The sequence below is a fragment of the Diuraphis noxia genome, unplaced genomic scaffold (assembly GCF_037042655.1).
Source record: "Diuraphis noxia isolate RWA-SAM2 unplaced genomic scaffold, SU_Dnox_SAM2 contig0004, whole genome shotgun sequence".
Lineage (NCBI taxonomy): Eukaryota > Metazoa > Arthropoda > Insecta > Hemiptera > Aphididae > Diuraphis > Diuraphis noxia.
The window spans coordinates 22819205-22839094 of NW_028301714.1; the positions used below are offsets into that span (position 1 = coordinate 22819205).

Sequence of the window (19890 nt, forward strand, 5' to 3'; positions counted from 1 at the left end):
ATTGTGCGGTACTTTAAAGAAGAATGAAAAAAATCAAGTGTTTTCAACAAACAATAAAAATACCGTCGGTTTATTCCAACAACAATAAATAATAATAGTAAAAAATATATCTAATATTGCACATCGTAAAAAACAAAATTATACATGTATAAAATTTCCTCTGACCCTGTGTGTTCATCTATATGATTTTTGCCAGATTTGTAACAAAAGTACTCCTGAATGGAACCTGTAGAAAACTACTAGTGGCAATGATATCCTGGACAGTAGTCCCCAAAAAAGTAAGCCCATGAAACGCAGTTGTCGTTCTTGACTAATCCAACTCTGCGTAATGAACGAATCGAATAACCACAGAGCGATGTTGCTGCATAGCAGGTACGTGATTATCTGAAGATGCAAAAAAAAAAATCATTAAATTATCTCAATTTTCATGATATACGAGTGGTACTGCAATTGTTATTTACGAGTATTATGAATTGTACATATTAAAGGTGGTAATACGTGGGGAGAGCGAGACTAAGCCACCCCAATATTCCATTACCCTCTCATAAATAGACAGCTTTTTAGATATGCGAGATAAAATGCCCTGTTACTAACATTTACGTTAATCCCCCCCCCCCCCAATTAAATTTAAATGGATTCCCACCTATGATTTTACAATTCGATCAATCCAAAGAGCATAAATCGCAGGGAACGTCAAAATATTTTATTTCACTGCGAAAATTAAAAATTAAAATTACCGTCAGGTGTAAGTGAATTTCTAAAATACATACCTAGGATAAATACACTTTGTAATCTGTATTATTGAGATTAACTATAATGTAGTCTATATTTACTACATTTTAATATAATACCGAATCTCGTAATAGTGTATAATATATCTGCATTTCTAGAATTTGTGCGTAAATTATTAAATAATGATAACTATTGTTCGTAAATGTGTGCACAAATGAAATGTTTTTTTTATAAAATGTGGTGGGGGCACAATAAATTATATCCGTCAATCTCTGTGTTCCTAAATTTTAAAAAGTAGGTAAATACAAAATACTAAACTTAAAGTTATAGTTTTAAACATTCCTTAAAATTTGCTTTTAACTATAAATAATTAAAAATTAAGAATTACCTAGTTAAAAATCGATCAAATAATTGACATTTCGTTATTTCACGTACCTAACCTATTTATTATGTTTGTGAATTAATAAATTTAATTTTCAATTTAAACTATGAATGTAATTATTATGATAAATTATGTAATTTATACATGGACAGATTATTTGTAACTAGGCATTGATAGGTAACTAATTATAGGATATACTATAAGTATACGCACGATTATGGTTGAGATTATTTGACAATATTGACATTAATTCGAGTTTGTCAATAGAGATATTGAACTTGATCAAGTAATTAAAGCAAGTATATTAAATACTCGTATTATTTTATGTAGCCCATGTATGGGATTGAAAAATTAAATATCAACTAATGTTTTGACGAATTAAAGTTGGATGTTGAAATTTGCAGAAATTTGAAAATATGGTGTTTTTCATCGACTTTCCCACTTAAATAATTTATTTATCTATAATTAAATCTAAATTACCCTTGTATGAAATTACTTAGTATACGATTATAGGTAGTATGGTTTTCATGATATACTTTAGTAGTTTAGTTTTTATACAATTTAAATAAGTCATCGGAATGCGTTAGAATCTTTAGCACAAACCAATAAGATGCAGAATAGTGGTGTCAAATTTCAAAAATTCACCGTACTATTCTTATAATATCAATATGGTATTGTAGAGTTGTGAAGGTTACCTGACGGCCGGGTTTGGTGAATAGTTGATGTCTCGACCATGAGCTTCTCCTGTAAGCCTCGGCGGTCAGTGAGCTCTGTACGGCCACTTGGACTAGCTGCAGCACGTTGACGGCGGTCAACATGACGTCCACATTCTGTTCCGGTGTGCCAGGCTGCGACGTGACCACCCCGACAGCGCCCACCATGGCGCTGAAAACCGCGTACAAGACGACGCCGGCACCCGACACTGTGGCCAGCATGGAGTCCAAAGCTGTTAGGTGGTTACCGTTGTGGCACAGCTTGCGAATCTGGTAGAGGCCCACACAACCCAATAGCGTACCGGTGGACAGTATGGTGGCCAACGTGGTGGACGTCATCCAGAACAGTGTGTCTGACGCAAAATCCGCATCGTCCTTGACCACCAGAAATATGATGACCACCACGATCACCATGACCAACGTCAGCAGACCAAGGAATAGGCCCTTGTTGGCGCCCGAAAAGCTCACCCCCTGAGACACGTACATCCGGCCCAGCTGAGCGGCTGAGTCTTTCTGCAGGTCTTTGGGCGTCGTTGACGAGGACATCGACGACGACGGCGGTGGTTTTTGCATGTTACGTTTCAACGGTTTCATCGGACAAGTGCCCACGTTCTGGCCCATAACATATGTAACTCCGGCAGCTATTAAACTGTGTGATATAACAAATTTGATATATATTTTTACTATTTATACCACGTGATTCATTTTATGTAAGACACTCATTATTTCAAAAAAAGGCAATCATTTTTAAAAAATTTTTTCACATAATTTTAATCCGTTAAAAAGTATAATTTGTTGTATCGTTGTAATTTTTTACCCTTTCTAATGATAACATGCAATTTTTTATTTTTTACTCCAATGCAAAATATTGTTGGAATACTTTTATGTAAAAAAATCGAATTTTGGAATATTAGCTTATGAGTAGAACTCGGATGTTAATGACTAAAATGTCACTAAAATATGCAATTATATTAAATATTCCTATTTTTCAAAAAATATATACAAAAAAAGGTTAATATTGATTAAAAAAAATTATATACACTTAAATGTGTATTTAAAATTACTTTATTACAAAATACACAGCTTTAAAATTCGAAAAAAATAATTGCTTAGTTTCCGATATATTCAAATTAAATTTTACATTATAGGTTTAGTACTTAAAGTACCAGGATTACATATTTACATTGTATAACAATTATTTTTTGATATTTCAAAATTTGAAAGATTTTCGACGGCCCGATCATATGTTTTTATAGATCAAAACGACCGCTCTACGTTATGAAAAATGTATATTTCATCACATTTTTCCAAGTCGTATACTCGTATTAAATATTTGCATTTTCGTACTGTACCTACATTACACATATTGCACACTAAAAAAAGTATACGTATATGTGCTGGGACAGTTTAAATGATAACAGACGCAGAAGATTAGATGAATAAATGTATCATGTAAAAAAAACCCCTTTAAAAAATTATAAAAACGAATATGAATAAAATATAAATCAATAAACACAAAATGTATAATACATTTTTCTAAAGTTTGTATTTTTATAATGTATTGCAATTAGGTATTACATATATATTATATTATATATATTATATATAATATACATATATATTACCTATACCGAGATAAATAGTAACTGTAACTAAATAATAGTGATTGTACCTATAATTTTTCAACTATGACACTTTAGTAATACTTGCTAAATTTAATTAGTAACAATAACTAAAATATAGCGATACCACCTACAATTTGAATAGCTATAATTTTATAGTAATTTTTTTTTCCGTGCAGTTTGTACCTAATTAATTAAAAATATTATCTTAGAAAAAAAACTATTATATGCACATTTAAATCTGTTCCTATATTATATACCTATCTTCAATAATATCAATATTTTTTCTTATTATACTTATATTTGACTAACCTAAATTGCACAATGAATGGATAGAGATATGGCATAGAAGATGTTAAAAGTTGTCCGAGTGAATTAGTGTTCAAACAATGATGAAGTGTTACTACTTGTGACACGTGGTTCTCGGATACTGGTTGGTAGATGGTATTTCTAAACGTCTCGTTGTAATCTGAAAATATCCCAAATGACAGTGTATCATAAATTCATAATATAATTTATAAATTGTGTAAATAAAGTCAAACATTTCCTATACCTATACCTAAAACATCTTTGATCAAATTTTCACTGATCTGTTTGTTCGTCTTTATTTATACACATATATATAGTACTATATATAATTATAATGGCATACATTGTCAATATTGTTTGTTTATAATGTTATTGTTTTCAAATTTCGTTGTGATGGTTGTGTATAAATCGTATAAGTTATAATATGCGTATAATAGTTGGTAAAGTTTTAGGTACCTGGTTTTACGTCTCGCGTGTGCCTCGAAGTGATAAAACTGGGAAATCCACGAAGTTGTAAGGGTGTTGGAATACTTGATTCATATGTCGATGCTGACATACCAATGTTCGATGTCTGTGCTAGATGGATGAAGTAAATCCATTCAATGCCACTCTCCCAGATTACCAAACGAACCCATAAAGCAATGTTCGTGGCAGCTAAATGCATGAATCCGAATCTGGCAGCCAAACCAAACCTTTCGACTAATACCTAAAGACACACAGGTGAATTTATAAGTTTTTTTTCAGACAGGTAGGTTATAGAGGAACGTGGGGCAAAATGGGGACGATAAGGTTTTAGTACCTAGCAATAAAAATGTTAATTTCACATGATATTTTTCTAAAATTGGATTCATATGATCTTTATGTTGTCTAATATAATACCACTATCAGCTAATAACAATAAAAAAATATAACTTATGTTATTGGATATTTTTTTTTCATCTCATTTTTTCTATTAGACTATTGACTATCATAAATATTGTTTCATAATCACAAAAATTTAAGTAATTTCAACTGATTGTATTAAATTATTTATATAGCTAGGTATATGACTAAAGTCATAAAGAATGTAGAAAATAAATCTTATACAGTAACGATGATGAATTATGTTAAAATACTTATGCTGTAAAGATAAATGTTTTGAAGAAAATCTCTCATGATAAACCATATTTAAAGAGAATTTGTTTTTCATACACAGTGCATGATGATACTTTAATCTTTTTAGCAAGTGGTGCGTGATTCCTGTACATGACGTGGGTACAACGTACGTATCGTCATGGACCATGCTTCGAATATTTTTTCTTAATATAAATATTATGAACATCAACGGATTTATAAATCGTACTCTGCACTGCTTGCTAAATTAATATATTATAATGTCACGTTCTAAAATCTTCAATAATACATTAAGGAACAATTTAACATTTCAATTTAAATCTATTTCACTACTGTTGTACTCGTATAAACTTCTGTATACAGGTAGTACAGAATAGGACACAGGTACCTATCCTATTACAGTGTAAGGTTTTTCATTCTACTTCTTTCTTTTCGCCTGTTAATTGTGAAACAAAATTGAAGTTGTTTATATCATTATCATAGTCATCCGCGCTGCCATATCTATCCATGCAATATAATATAGGTATTATAATCTGCTGCTCCTTCCAGATGATGCGTTCAGGAGGCGACGTATTGAGGCGATGGCGGAGAAGCAGAGGTTGGCGTTTGGCAGAATGGTGGAGGCGATTCTCGGGCGAAAGGAGGATGCAGAGCGGTCCAGACAGGCACGATTAATATATGGTGGTTGAATTTGTGGGCTGAAGGCCAAATACCTGGGGTGGTTAGAGGCCCCCACGTATGTATATATCTTTGTTGTAAGTTTTTGTTATGGTGAATAAACGATACGGGTTCGGGTGGCAGTATTGTGCTAAACAGTTCCCACCCGTTCCCGGTTTCAAGAAGGAAAAAAAAAAAGGTATTATAATCTGCTGAACTCTAAAACTCTAAAGTCTCTAACTCTATCTAACTTTTTGAACTTATATTCGATTAGCTAAATGAAATGTATTAATGTAATACATTTGATATCTTTATATGCATGTTTATTCAATAGTATTACCTTCATTAATTTACATGTATTGATGTATTACCAATTATTTCGCATTGTGTAACATACACCGGCCGCTCGGGTGTGCGAAGTTTCAAGCAGGTCATTTTGAAATTTCACCAGGCCATATAAAAATATATATACATACGTATATGTATATTATCCTGCATTCAATTATTTCCATACATTATAGACCGGTTATTACAATTTGATTTTAATCATATAAATAATTTTGCATTCGTGGCTCGTGCATTATTTTAGGCTTCAGCAAGGCGCAGGCCAATTGTAACATTCTAAAAGTAAGGGTTGCAACCGCACACCCTGCCACCCCCCAAATGACGCCCCTGACCGGCCGTGCTATACAGTATGAGAATATAATTATTTAGTGTCCGTTGTTCATATGAGTGTGATGGTCATAGACTATACATTTTATAATAGCGGTAGATGGAGCATAAGTGCATAACAAAATAATGTAGAATCTTTGATATTTTTTCAGAAATATTATCAATTTTTAGTATAAAATTCACATCTATGACGCCTATATTATTAAAATATTACTTTACCATTGAGTATTATGTAATGGTAAAATATTAGATTTTATTCTTCATCTATTTTTTAATAGCGTTTTAATATCCAGCTGTCACGGTCTGTCAACTCAAACTTTCACCGAAAATTACAGATAAACCATCATGTAAAAATAGTGCATCCAAGTCTGAAGTTATTGTTGTTTCTTATATTTAATCACAATTTATATTTTGTATTTTAAAATAAAGTGAGTATTGCTAGGACGCTGTTGGTAAATAATAATATTATGTGGTACCTATTATAGGTAAAAAAAACGGGCTCCGAGTACTCTTTATTCATAATACTATTATAATATAATCATTCATGATAAGTACAGTCTATAATATATACCATTATAATTTATAACTGTAATTATATTTTGGTCCGGCTGAAGAAATTAGATCTACAAACAATTTCAGGACAGCACACAATAATAATTGTAATATAATAATACACGGCTTCAGTCTTCCGCCATAAATTATCATTTATTATATAATATATTATGTTAAAAAAATACTTAGTAGTAGACTAGTAAGTAGTAGGTATATACTTATGGTTGTGGATATAAGACTATACCTACAATAGTCTACTACAAATTCATTTTTTATACAACCGCCTACTGAAGTTATTAATAAAAAGTATTGAAATAAATTACTTGGTAAAATAAACAAATTTTACCTGGGAATTTATGAAAAGAAAATGCATCTGTAAAAATGTGAACAGTCCGTGTAGTATTGGATGTACGAATATAACATCGTTTAAACAACTAATGTCCATCATGGAATACATGGCCATTTCCAAACCATTGAATACGAGCGTTCCTAAACCGAATACTGAAACAATTAAGAGGTCATCAGTATTATTAATTAATAACGAAAGTACAAAAATATAATATTGATATTACAATAGGATCATGCAACGAATGTATATAACAAAGGAGAAATTCTCAAAAAAAAAAAAAAAATGCTCGTCACAGAAGATATTTTTAAATAGCTTGGTGCTTGAAATATATTTTTGATTATATTTTCCAAATATTTTCTCAAATATCAAGTAGTATCGTAAAGAATACAATAATATGATTTAAAATTTTTAAATAAAAATATTCGGATATTGTGATTTATGATTGATAGGTATTTTAAATAATTTTCGGTGTACAGGTAAAGATTTGAAATCATTTATTAATACTTTTCAAAAGTATGTTTCTGAGACCTCTGAGGCTCTGAAGTGGTATAAATAAATTTAATGGTGTAGATAAAATACTATGGCCTTAGTGTTTTTACAGTATAATTGAACCTAAATACATATTAAAGTATATAATATTAAATAAATATGAATTTCGTTTTAAATTTGCACAATATAGACTTAAACATAAAATATTGGTTTTGCTAGCTAGCATTAAAATGGAATAATATAAATTAGTATTCCCATTGTAGATAAAACCTATTCATTTCAACTTACCTAAAGCCCCTACTCTCAAATAGAAGCTGGTGTCCGAAGTCTTTGAACGTGAAATATGCGCACGTTTCAGCGAATTGAATTGTTTCAATGAGTTGAACCGGCTCAATGTAAAGACACCTGGCGACGATGAGCCAGATGTGACGATATCAGTTTCGTCCGACGTTAAGCTGACGCACGAATCGATTAGCACCCACACATAAATGCATATAATTACGGCTATGCTTCCCAAGTAAAGGTACATAAGATAAATCCCCTGTATAGATAATAACTTAACAGGATTGTCCATAACTTCTATCAAACAGATGGCGAACATGAGAATAACCAACACCATTCCGTAGAACGAGCTGAGCGTCACCCAGCAGTGGTGGCTGTAATAAACATAAAAATTATAATAATTTGTTATGGCTATAATACATATAATAAATATTATACTATATAACAGCCAACAGGTGTAATTACATTGCTCGTCAACATAAAAATAAATTGATTGGAATTGAGGTAGGTACTCACAAAGATTCCGTATGTTGTAACATGGACATGTCTGTCCCTCTATTCGTCAACAGGTTCATCAGAGTCCGACTACTTTTAAGTTTAAGTCCATCAGATCGACCCATTTTGGAAGATCTTTGGACTAGTTTACGATTTATGTGTGAAAAATGATCATCCAGACTATCTTGTTCAGTTAATTCACATATACTATGCACTGAAAATTAAATCATTTTAGATCATGTATTTTATTTAATAATTTAATGTTTGAAAAGAATAAATGAAGGAAAAACATATAATATAATTTACACATTTAGTAAATTGTTATACCGTTATTGTATACCTACATAATATACAATAATTTTATAGTAAGCATAGTACTATATAGTGTATATAGTTTTCAAATTAATTTAAACATTTTCAATTTAGATTGGAAGATTGTCTTTAATTTCATAAAATTTCTATTTTTTCTAGCATTTTATTTTTGAGGTACAAATTTCTGTTTTTCAAATGTCAGCCCCCTTTTGTACTGTAAATGAATTGGATGTATCAATACCAAAATTCGAACAATAATAATAGATATATTATGTGTGCTCTGAAAAATATATAGGTACGAGCTCGATTATAGCTGGTTCGGAAGATATGGGTTCTATAGTAATTTTAAAATGTTAGTAGCTTACACATTTTTATAAGATAGTTAAACATTGTCCAAGTACAATAAAATAAATACTAGATAAAATCATTCTAAAAATATTATTTTATTTTTATTACTATTATATGTATAATTAATATAAAAGTTTAAATAACTAAAAACCTACTCGTTTAAGTTTTGTATTGTGTATTAGGGACGTTTACAAAAAAATTATCTACTAAAATATAGTCTTTAAATGCATTTAAAAATTCTAAAAATTAAAATAAATTTATCATCAAATGAAAAATGGAGGTGGGTATGAAAGTGAATCATTCTGTATACATTTTCTTTTTTTTTTTTGAGTTAATAATAATATGATCACTCGAGGTTTCAGCTTGGATTTTAATACAAAAATAATACTGGTTTCAAAAGTGCTGAAGTTTAATGTTTAAACGCTAAAGACGAATAATTGCTTTACTTATGCCGTTTATTCGATGCGTAATTATGTATAAAAGAATATTAAGAAGAAACAAACAATAGGTAGTAAAAACTAAAATATCAACAACACTATACTATACGCCATACGGTAGCAATATTCAGTGCTCATAATTTTCCCTTTCAAAACGAACGTCCGTGCATAATAATTACACACATAAAAGTAATACATATACACGTGTGCCCTGTGCGGCGTTTCAAGTCATTGCGGCCCTATATACACATAACAAATATAGGTAGGTAGCTGCTATATTATAATATTATAATGTTACACCACGTGGCATACTATATACATTATTATGTGTTTGTATGTAAATGTATATATGTATATATATATATATAATTTATATATATGAACTCAGCGATGACATTAATCTAGGAATATATGGCGGTTAAATCCGACTAGCTGTGCTCTTCGATCCGCGTAGGTTGCAGTGAGCAAGTGTAATAATTGTAGTATGTAGACTATGCGACGAAATGTCGTGTATATATATATAGTGTATACATATATAACCTAACCCGACAAAACAGTCTTTAAAATGCGTGCAGAGATTAACTAGACCATAGTCATAAGTCGAGTTGTATATGTATAAATATAATATAATATTTTGTAATTTATGTCAATAAAACGTACAAAGTTAGTATATACATATAGCAGGCACCTATTGCATAGGTGTATTATAATTATAATTATTATTATGACTGTGCCAACGGTTTAATTTTTATTTAACGGAAAACAAAAATCTACTATGCGTGTTATTTGCAGCAACATACATCATTCCACATGTTAGTTAGTACCTAAGTCCCAGCCCCTAAGTATATATGTTAAAGTCTATATACGTGGTATCATTTTATTTTAGAAATCAATAATTTCCCCCCCCCTCAACTTTATAACGAAACCATTTTTTTCTAACCTTTATGGCGTTATTATTTTTTGGTTTTAGCACGGTTTATTATATTTGATGTCATTATGTTTTGGTTTATGAGTACTGAGTAGTATCTATATGACTATATATGACATTTCAGTATACGTGTATACGTTAATATACTACGATAGCGTAAAAGTTTGATCAATATTGCGTATATTATGTACTCTATTTTTATAAAGCCAAATTTATTAGCTACGACGTATATTTTACAGTTCACTTTAGAAACACACTCTTTCAGGAAATAAAATAATCATTATGTTGAAGCGACTATATATTTTATGCTCACTTCTCGTTCCGGTTCCTAAATAAATACTTTCCCACATTACAATGATGGAAGTCTAGAAGAGTATTATATAGTTATGGTGATTACTAGCTGATTTTATATTATAGCGGTTTTTAATAATAATTTGTATTGATAAACGTAATGTTTTACATGTAACGCAGATTACACATCATAATTAGTATACCTATTGTTATTTTTACAAAAAATATGAAACATAATATTAGATAAGTATAATCTTATTATAGGTACTACTATATCATTTTTTTTTTTTGATCATTCATATACCATAGAAACATAGCCTATAGGCTGCCCAGCCACGTTTATTGTAATAGTCGCATTACTTAACGTATCGTATATTGTTATATATATTTTATTTTATGTAATAAACGATGGCGACGATGTCGACGTAAAGCGCAAGGAGTTCCGGCAGCGTCGTCGATATCACAAAAAAAAAGGCTGCCCAGCCACTATAAATATATTATATGATTTATATGAGTACCTAGCTATTAACAGTGCCTATGGCAAAATATAATTTTATGATGTGCCTCTTTTTGACTTGGCCGGGAAGATACTCTTAAACGACATAAAATTATATCACCTACCCTTAAGTACAAATTTCGACTACAGAACGAGTTTAGAGGTGAGAGGTGACTGGAACTATATGAGTTTATATGACACTGGCACACTGCAGTTTGATCCTGAAGGTTTAAACTGCAACTTTCAAATAATGATACAAAAATACCTCTAACCTTGACCAGCTGTTGTGATATTTGGTAATTGGAATTATATTATACTTATAACTTATATAAGCTATAAATTTATCAACAATTAAGTTACTTTAACGATATTGTTTTAACAGGATATAACTATAGTAAGTATATAAATATGTAAATCGCGGTTATTCGAATAAAAAATTATATTTTTGTTGAATTCTCCAATTTAAAACATAAAATTTTTTTAATTTGTGACAAATCCCCGAACTCAAAACATCTATGTAATTTAAATAGTCTAAGAAAATTGGCATGATTGACGAATACGATGAAACTATTTCTTCATAATGCATAGAAAATAATTTAAACATTTTTTTGAAATTATTCTGCTTTAGATTGTTCAATTTAACATAAAAGTTAGGTACTATTTAAAAAAAAGTAAAAATCACATATTAGTATGTTAAATTTTTTTTTTTTTTTAATGTCTAAATTCATCAATCTGTTATGAAAATAATGTGAGTGGTGTCCGGTCTGAATATTGCAGATATTATAATATAATAATATGCCATTATAGTTTATTGAAAAAGAAAAAAAAGTTCAAATGTTCGCACAACGTGCCATACAATACGGAGGAATAAAAAAAAACTAAACAACGTTTTATGAAAGACAAAAAAATCTGCTGGTATTACCGACCCGCTTTGATAACATCGTATAATACAATAAATTGTATAATTACAGTATAATAGCATCATGTGTACAGAAAAAGGTAACGTGATGAACACACGCGTACAGTGGTACGCAAACGGTTAGGGTATTTGTTGTTCACAATAAGCCGGGTTAAATTGTCGTCATTTTCCGAAGAGATAAGTTGGATGTCGGAAACGAATTCGATTGTCCTACTTCGCTGCAGTAGAGTCAGAAAAATGGAAGCCCAGTCGCGCACACACATGACGCGAATACTTATATGAGTTATGAGTTATGAGTTACTAGTTGGGTATTCTTCTGTACTTGTAATTAACTCCGAACTATAATAGTCTCTGAACTCGCTGACCACACTACCACAGGGACATATTATATTGACGGGGGTAAGAGAGAGTGATGGGATGATGGGAAAATAGCCGAAATGATTAAGACGAATAAAATAATTTATATACGTGTTTATTTACAATATAACGTGGCTAAAAGTGATATTTTTTTGAAATTAAAGGTTTCTATTTAAAAACAATAAATGTTATAAAAGTTATAATGATAAAACGTGCCAATGGATCGTAAGTGTTCATTGAAAGGTATATATTAATTATGGGATCACTGAATAATGAAAGATACCTACTGATGTATTTTAGCTGAACTCATAAAATGAAGTCATAAAAATTATTAATTAAATACTATACGATCCACATCAAATAGTTTCAGAATCTGCTATTTTCGTCAGTATTTTTAATCTTTCGACGATGTTGTTCGGGTGGTTGTGTGATTATACCGATCAGTTGTTTAATTTTTTAATCGCGTGGAACAATCATAATAATATATTTTTAGCATTTTACAGTTAAAGATTTATAACAACATTATGTGGAAATAATAATTAGTAATTACACGTTTACTGCTTTTTACGAACAGAAAAAATTATTCGCAAACACGCCACTGCAGCGAACTCGGTGTGTACGCACATTAAGACACACTACTCACTCGTCCAATCGCTATCGGCTGACCCACCTTTAGCGGCGGCAGCGGTGTCTCGACACCCGTCAGAAGCTGTACTGTTAACGCCGTGCTGCGCCAACTTCCAATTCTCACGTCCCACGGCGTCTCGGGTGCCCGCGTTCCTGCTCCTGCTGCGGCCGTCACCGTCGACATCGACTGCAGCGGTGGCCCGCCGTTCGTGGACGACGACCGTCTCCTCGGAGGCTGACGCGACCGCCGCCGCAGCCACTGAAGATGACGTCGGCGTCGTCGTCTGCACGTTATTGACGGTCCCGCCGCGTACCGTAGTGATCATTGTTGTGACTTGTTTATGTGTGCACTGCTAGCGGGTCCGTAAACGCGCGGCATCGCGGATCGGCTACGACTACAATGCGATGGACGACGGTTCGGTCACTCACGCTCGCTAGGTACCGCATATGACCCGATGGAGAGGGGGGGGGGCGAGGAGAGAGGCCTTCTATACGAATCGAAAGTATAATGCGAAATGTTATAATTAAGGCCCGGATTTCAATGCAAAGTGCATCTTTTTTTGATTGGTCATTGACAATGCTTTCCAAGTATAAAACTTGTTTTATATAACGATATAGTGTTTCAAAGCTAAACATTTTTTTTTTGCATATTTCGGGGTTTCTATGTTATAAGAGCATTTTTAGCACTAATGGGTCATTTTTATGGTTTTTAATGCATATATATTCGTTCAATATACTACTAAACAAATTTAGTGTATTTATTAATATATATTTTAGTGTCTAAATTTAGAATGAATAATAAATTCCAAATTAAAATAACATATTGTATAAAAAATAAATATAAATGGTATTTTTAAGGTTATTTTTTGAGGGAAAATGCATGTTTTAAGGACATTTTTGGCTATTTTTTAGAGCATATTTGTATGGTTTTAAGTGCATTTAAATCCGGGCCCTAATTATAATGATAATAATATATTGTACACTTTGTTTTGTATAGGCACATTGTAGCACACATGATATTATTATTATTATTCTAGTGATGATACGTACCCATAATACCGAGACGGTTGCTGACGCAATTATAAAATATTATATAGGTAGGTATATGTTATGTGCAGACCGGACGATGGTCGTTGTAAAAGTAATACTTCCGAAGTATAACGCGTGCACGAAAATTGTATAGGATTAAAATTTAAAATACTTACTGTGTATGGTGATATGATAGGTGACGACAATAATGATATAGGTAATAGTCCGAGTGATGTGGTCTCGTCGCGTGCTGCCGCTGCAGTGTCTGCCAATATTATTATAATTATTGTAATCAACGAGGCTGATCCGATAAACACGTGCTGCGTGTGTCTTGTCTAGCACTTTGACGGCCCCCCCCCCCTCAATAATAATAGTCCAATGTTTACATAGGTATGTAATGTTAAATCGAGATTAATGAACCGTTGACGGTCGGTACTAACACGCCTAAACAATAATAATATAATATATAATATTATAGACTATATAGCAATAATATTATTATATGAAAATGTTATTTATGACTATTATTAGGTATTATTATTATCTTTGTTTTTCGAGATATTTTTTGCCGTATATGTCTCCGGGACGGTGTCGCATCATTTACTGTTGCGATTGTCGCACGCGACCGGATGAGGTTCGAGCATGTGCTCGAGTGGTGTTCCTCTTCCACGCGACCAATAAACCGGTCGGTTCGACGGAATCCGTATTTTCTTAATTAAACACGGTCACTTTATATACATATATTATGGTTTTTTTCGGCATAGTTTTTACGCTGATATATTAATATGTTTTTTATTAATGTGTACCTATTTTACATTTGTTTTTATTGGCCGCGTCATCAGCGCCGACGACTTTCCAACGCATACTTATATATAAAATATAATATACGAACCTGTCGCGGTGACTTTACGGAACCGCTCTGCAGCACATGATATTATAATTAACCACGTTTACATATTATTATTATTATTATTATTGTGTATGATATATATATGGTACCTGCCTATAGGCTGTGGCCTACATTTTCGTACGCGCATCACACACGTATAATATAATAATAATACAGACGATGATAATATGTTTTTGTTGTTAAAGTCGCTCCAGGGAAGTGATCTGTCGACGGTCGTTTGCGCATTATTTTATATTATTAGATTAGATTTTTATTTATTATACCTACTATTGTAGATGGGATGCAGCCAGCAAGTTTCATAGGTAGGTAGTGGACTGCAAGAGTGAAAATTACTTTTTATTTTCATCTTGTTTTTTATGATGGTATTACCATTTGTGCTGCGTATACTGCAGGGTGATTATTTTAATGGTGGACATCCGTATTTTTACGGAAAGTATCGGAATCGAAAGTTACTTGTTGAAAATGTATAGGTCACGTTTTACTCTCTCGATTTTTAATCAAGTATTTACGGTAATCAAAAGAAAAAAGTATTAATTTTGAAAATTTAAAAAAATTGTTGACAAATATGAGCTCAGGCCAGAAAACTATATTTTTAAAACTTTCTTTTAAACTATACGAGAGCTAGACTTTTAATAGATAACTCATTAAAAAAAAGGCTTGTTAATTAAATACAAAATGTGAAATAAAAAATTGTGTTAATTTTTTAACCGTTAAAAATATAAATAGTCAATTTTAGCAAGATTTTCTTTGTATAGCGACTCAAATCTCCGAAACTGGAGAATGGATTTTGTTGTTAAGGGTCTTGTTAGATTCATATCTATTGACTAAGAGAAGAGAAGAACCACCTTCAGATCACTGTCTGGTGTACAATATGGTTTAATCCTATTGTAATAAATATATACTACTTAAATTGTTAATAATTCAATAAAATTGAAAAACCAAAAAAGTAACACGCCATACGCCAAATCCAACGAGGCAAGCATTTATTTATATATATATATATTTTTTTTTTGTTCAGGCAAGTGGACCGCAAATCGTGAGCAGCATATGCCTCTTAGCTCGTCTTTAAACATTCAGATAACTTAAATTGGTGTCTATTAACTAATTAACAAGTTTTAAATATGAACGCACATTAAATGCATAGAAATAAAAAGTAATTCTTCCGCAGCACAATACTCAATATTTATAAAATAAAATCAGAAATTTAATATAGGTCGCTTTATATTAGAAGTCCAAAGTTCGTAGTGTTGCATTCGCCAATAATAATAATATTATGTGATCTTATATACTTTAACGTTTTTATAGTTCGTAAATACGTTTTAAAACAATAAACGAATGTTTAAACGTTTGAAGTTGAAATTATCATTGGTACTGTATAATATAATGTATACATATATTATATTTTATAAGTACGACCATTCGTAATAATATCACATTACGATTTACGATTTACGACTTTCTGGCGCTTCTAATTTATACCCGTACCAAGATAGGGACAGGTGTCTATTTTTATTGATTGGATCTTAATATAAATAACATGTATAAATATTTACAAATCTATTTATAGTATATATTACAGCCTATCTATTCCAATTCATCGTTTTCGAAAGGAACATTCAACGTAATTAAAAACTTTGCCCTACTATATTAGTATAGGTATAATATACTGCAGATGTAGGTAAATACTATTTATTGTTTACAAACCGAACGTTTGACCGAATATATTACATGTATAGATTAAATATTTGTTGTTTTGACTTTCGAGAATAAGTGCTATAATTCCAGTGGTATAATAAATAATAATGAAATACTTATATCCGTATAAACGACTATCAAAATGTGAGAGTTTGTAATACACGTATAGATAATAAAATTATACATACATTTTATGTACACAATATATACGTTATACATATTATATATATATATATTACGCAGTGACGTCCCCTAACAAATTTCTAATGGGAGGGGCCCTGAATATAATTCGTGTTATAATACATTATTTATTGTACATAAATATAGGTATAATATAATAATCAATGTGGTATACAAAGATAAAAAATATAGATTGGGAGGATTGAGGGCAACTCACGTCCACGTGTATAAGAATAAAAAATTGATTTCTCGAGTTGCAGATTTAAAATCGTAAATGTAAATTTATATCATGTGACACATAACAAAGTGAAAAGAAAATTTTTAATTTCAAATCAAACTACGTTTTCGACTTGTTAGGTGCTGGAATTCTGCTGTCTTGGCTGCATACTCTAGTTGCGTCCCGAAAATATTTACGAAAAAAGATCTAATCCGAATTGCGGCCCGAGTTTATTCAATTCTAGATAATTTAATCTTAACCGAAAGACCTATCATGCAGTGACTTGGTATACTTTATAAGTACGTCCTGAGATCTTCAACAGATGTAGAACGAAGTTTTTCTCGATTTTAGAGTTTATTTACTGAAAATTTAAGTCTTTAGTAGTCAACTGTAACTCTTCAGGTAACTTTGAAATATTAAAAAATATACTTAATTTATTTTAATTTATTATTGTTCATGACTTTTTATTTAGATGAGTGAATGTTCAAAATGCAACATCCTACTTTATACAAAATACATAGCTAAATATCTACATTAGGTATACATCAATTATTTCAAATATTAGATATATATTTAATACATTTTTTTGTCCATATTACTCATTTAATGAATTATATATATTTGTCATTTTTAAATTAAATAAATTTAATTAACATGCATTTTTGTTAGCATATTTTTGCATATTTGAATGAAAATCAATGCATATTATAACATAATAAAATATAATTACATACATATAATTAATTTAATTTTAAATTCCGGGACGCAATTCATAGGTAACTCAAAAAAACTCGGGCCGCAATTCGTATGCATCCCAAAAAAACTCGGGCCGCAATTCGGAAGAAATTTTTACCGCGGGACGCAACTAGTAGCCACCCGCTGTCTTCTGCAGACGTATCATATAATGGTACCTTTTTTTTTTTTTTTTTTTTCTGTTTGAACCGACAGCAGGGGAGGATCTGTGTGAACAATCATATTATAATGGTACCTATAGTACCTACCTATACTTATCTATAGCCAGAATTTCGATTTCTATATACATATAGGCGCACATTTTTATGACTCGAACACAATCATTTTCTATATTGTTTACTCGTTTGTGTTTTTTGTAGTCCTGCTGTATAATTATGATAGTCATCAAAGAGTCTTGTGAATATATATCAAAAGCGCAAACTAAACCGTAAATATAATTCAGCGCGATTGACAGTTGACCGCAACTACACGACCGTTCCCGATCAATACTTTATATTATTATTATTTATATATAATTATTAATAACGAAAGACCACAGGGCAAACAATAATATTGTTGACAATAGTTGTATCCAGGGTCGGCTGTAAGTTGGTTCAAGGTGTGAATTGTCATAAACTAATAAGGCCTTTTCTTGTGGCCTGTGGGAGACCTGGTTATAGCACCATAGGCCAAACATTATTTTATTATGCATCGCAATACGCATCGTTATTATGTCATTGAAAATGTAACTGGAATACGAAATATTGTATTAGGTACTTCGGTACCTATAGGTCATATCTTGAGTTTAGAACGTGCTTATATATATTGACATCAAAATATTAATATCACAATGAACTTTTCACAGTTATATTATATATCTTAGCAAGTAGCGTTCTCAGGGAGGGGGAGGGGGGTTAGTGGTTATATCCCCCTCCGTTTTCTTTTTTTGGCCGACCTGCAGAAAATAACTTATTAGTTGTAAGAGCTGTTTTAGGGTTTACTTAACACTTTTTATTAGTCATTAGCAAAAAGTTATAGTAATTTCATATTATGAACAGAAATTATATATAAACTATATAGACATATAGTTGCAGAACGCAGTAATTATAATAAATAATGTTTTTTAAATACCTTATTGCGGTGTTGTATGAATATTTAATAGTAATAAATATTTATATATTAAAAATATGTTTTAATGTCTCTTATTGTTTATTTATATAGATTCTAATACATAGTTTATTATCTTGAAATCGTTAATATTTTAAATAGGTGTTTTCATTTTCATGTTTTGTATAAGTCTTTGACTTTGGATAATCAAATCGCAATTACAGAGAACAATATTATTTATTTGAAAATATGTTTTCACAGTGTAAATAATAAATATAAGTATTATATACAAATATATAATACATTTTTAGAACAAATTATAATAATTAATTATGTTATATTATGCTATTACAGTATTCATTTTATGTATAATTTGTATTGTTATAAACCAACGATTCGGGTCACTATATACGCCGAGATGCACAAACATAATCATACGCTAATTTAACAAAAACAAAAAATGTTCAGTATTAAATAATCAGCTTAAACATAGTAGGTAGGTACTATCATTTATTATGCCATGATTACTTAAACCTACTAAAAATTATTGAGATTGGTGATTACTTTATTAAATAGTCTTGAAAATCTAAAGTAATTATATTACCTATTTACTCTAAAATTGATACTATCATTTTTCTTTTATTTTAAACAATATTCACATCGATGTTTTTAAATTATATTTGGTATTAATTATTCTGCTGATAAGATTTTTCTATAAATTGGTATTTAGAAACGAAATGGGTAATTTATATTAAAGTTGCAATACTCGTATTATTATAAATTTATTATATTTAGCTTACCTAGTATCTATATAGATACTAAATTAGTAAAGTTACTATACTATAGCAAAGTTTGCAAGTAAGATAGTATAATATATATGTATATACTTACTTAAATATTTGCATGTAGTATTCATATATTAAGATTTTACACAGCAG

The 19890-nt window shown here is 30.8% G+C and overlaps 1 protein-coding gene across 3 annotated transcripts; it reads right to left on the minus strand.

The window, feature by feature from the left end:
* Positions 1-40: 40 nt before the first annotated feature.
* On the minus strand, positions 41-14701 carry LOC107162116 (proton channel OtopLc-like). 3 transcript variants are annotated; one of them, XM_015508894.2, is made up of 9 exons: positions 14288-14701; positions 13126-13570; positions 8389-8581; positions 7879-8246; positions 7099-7253; positions 4215-4464; positions 3762-3918; positions 1810-2476; positions 41-384 (listed from the first exon to the last, which is right to left on the minus strand). In XM_015508894.2, exons 2-9 carry the CDS (start codon positions 13406-13408, stop codon positions 175-177), a joined length of 2283 nt encoding a protein of 760 aa, XP_015364380.2. In that variant the 5' UTR covers positions 13409-13570; positions 14288-14701; the 3' UTR covers positions 41-174. The 3 variants fall into 3 exon arrangements, with proteins under 3 accessions (XP_015364380.2, XP_015364371.2, XP_015364388.2); XM_015508885.2 differs by having other exon boundaries at positions 13099-13570; XM_015508902.2 differs by lacking the exon at positions 13126-13570 and having other exon boundaries at positions 14288-14699.
* Positions 14702-19890: the final 5189 nt, after the last annotated feature.

Excerpts from the sequence above, each read along its gene's own strand:
- LOC107162116 (XM_015508885.2), bottom strand. The coding sequence starts at position 13,408 with ATGATCACTACGGTACGCGGCGGGACCGTCAATAACGTGCAGACGACG. Across the intron at positions 4,465-7,098 it reads TTCTTTTCATAAATTCCCAG|GTATTAGTCGAAAGGTTTGG; the intron begins GTAAAATTTGTT and ends GTGTGTCTTTAG. Across the intron at positions 385-1,809 it reads TCACCAAACCCGGCCGTCAG|ATAATCACGTACCTGCTATG; the intron begins GTAACCTTCACA and ends TTGCATCTTCAG.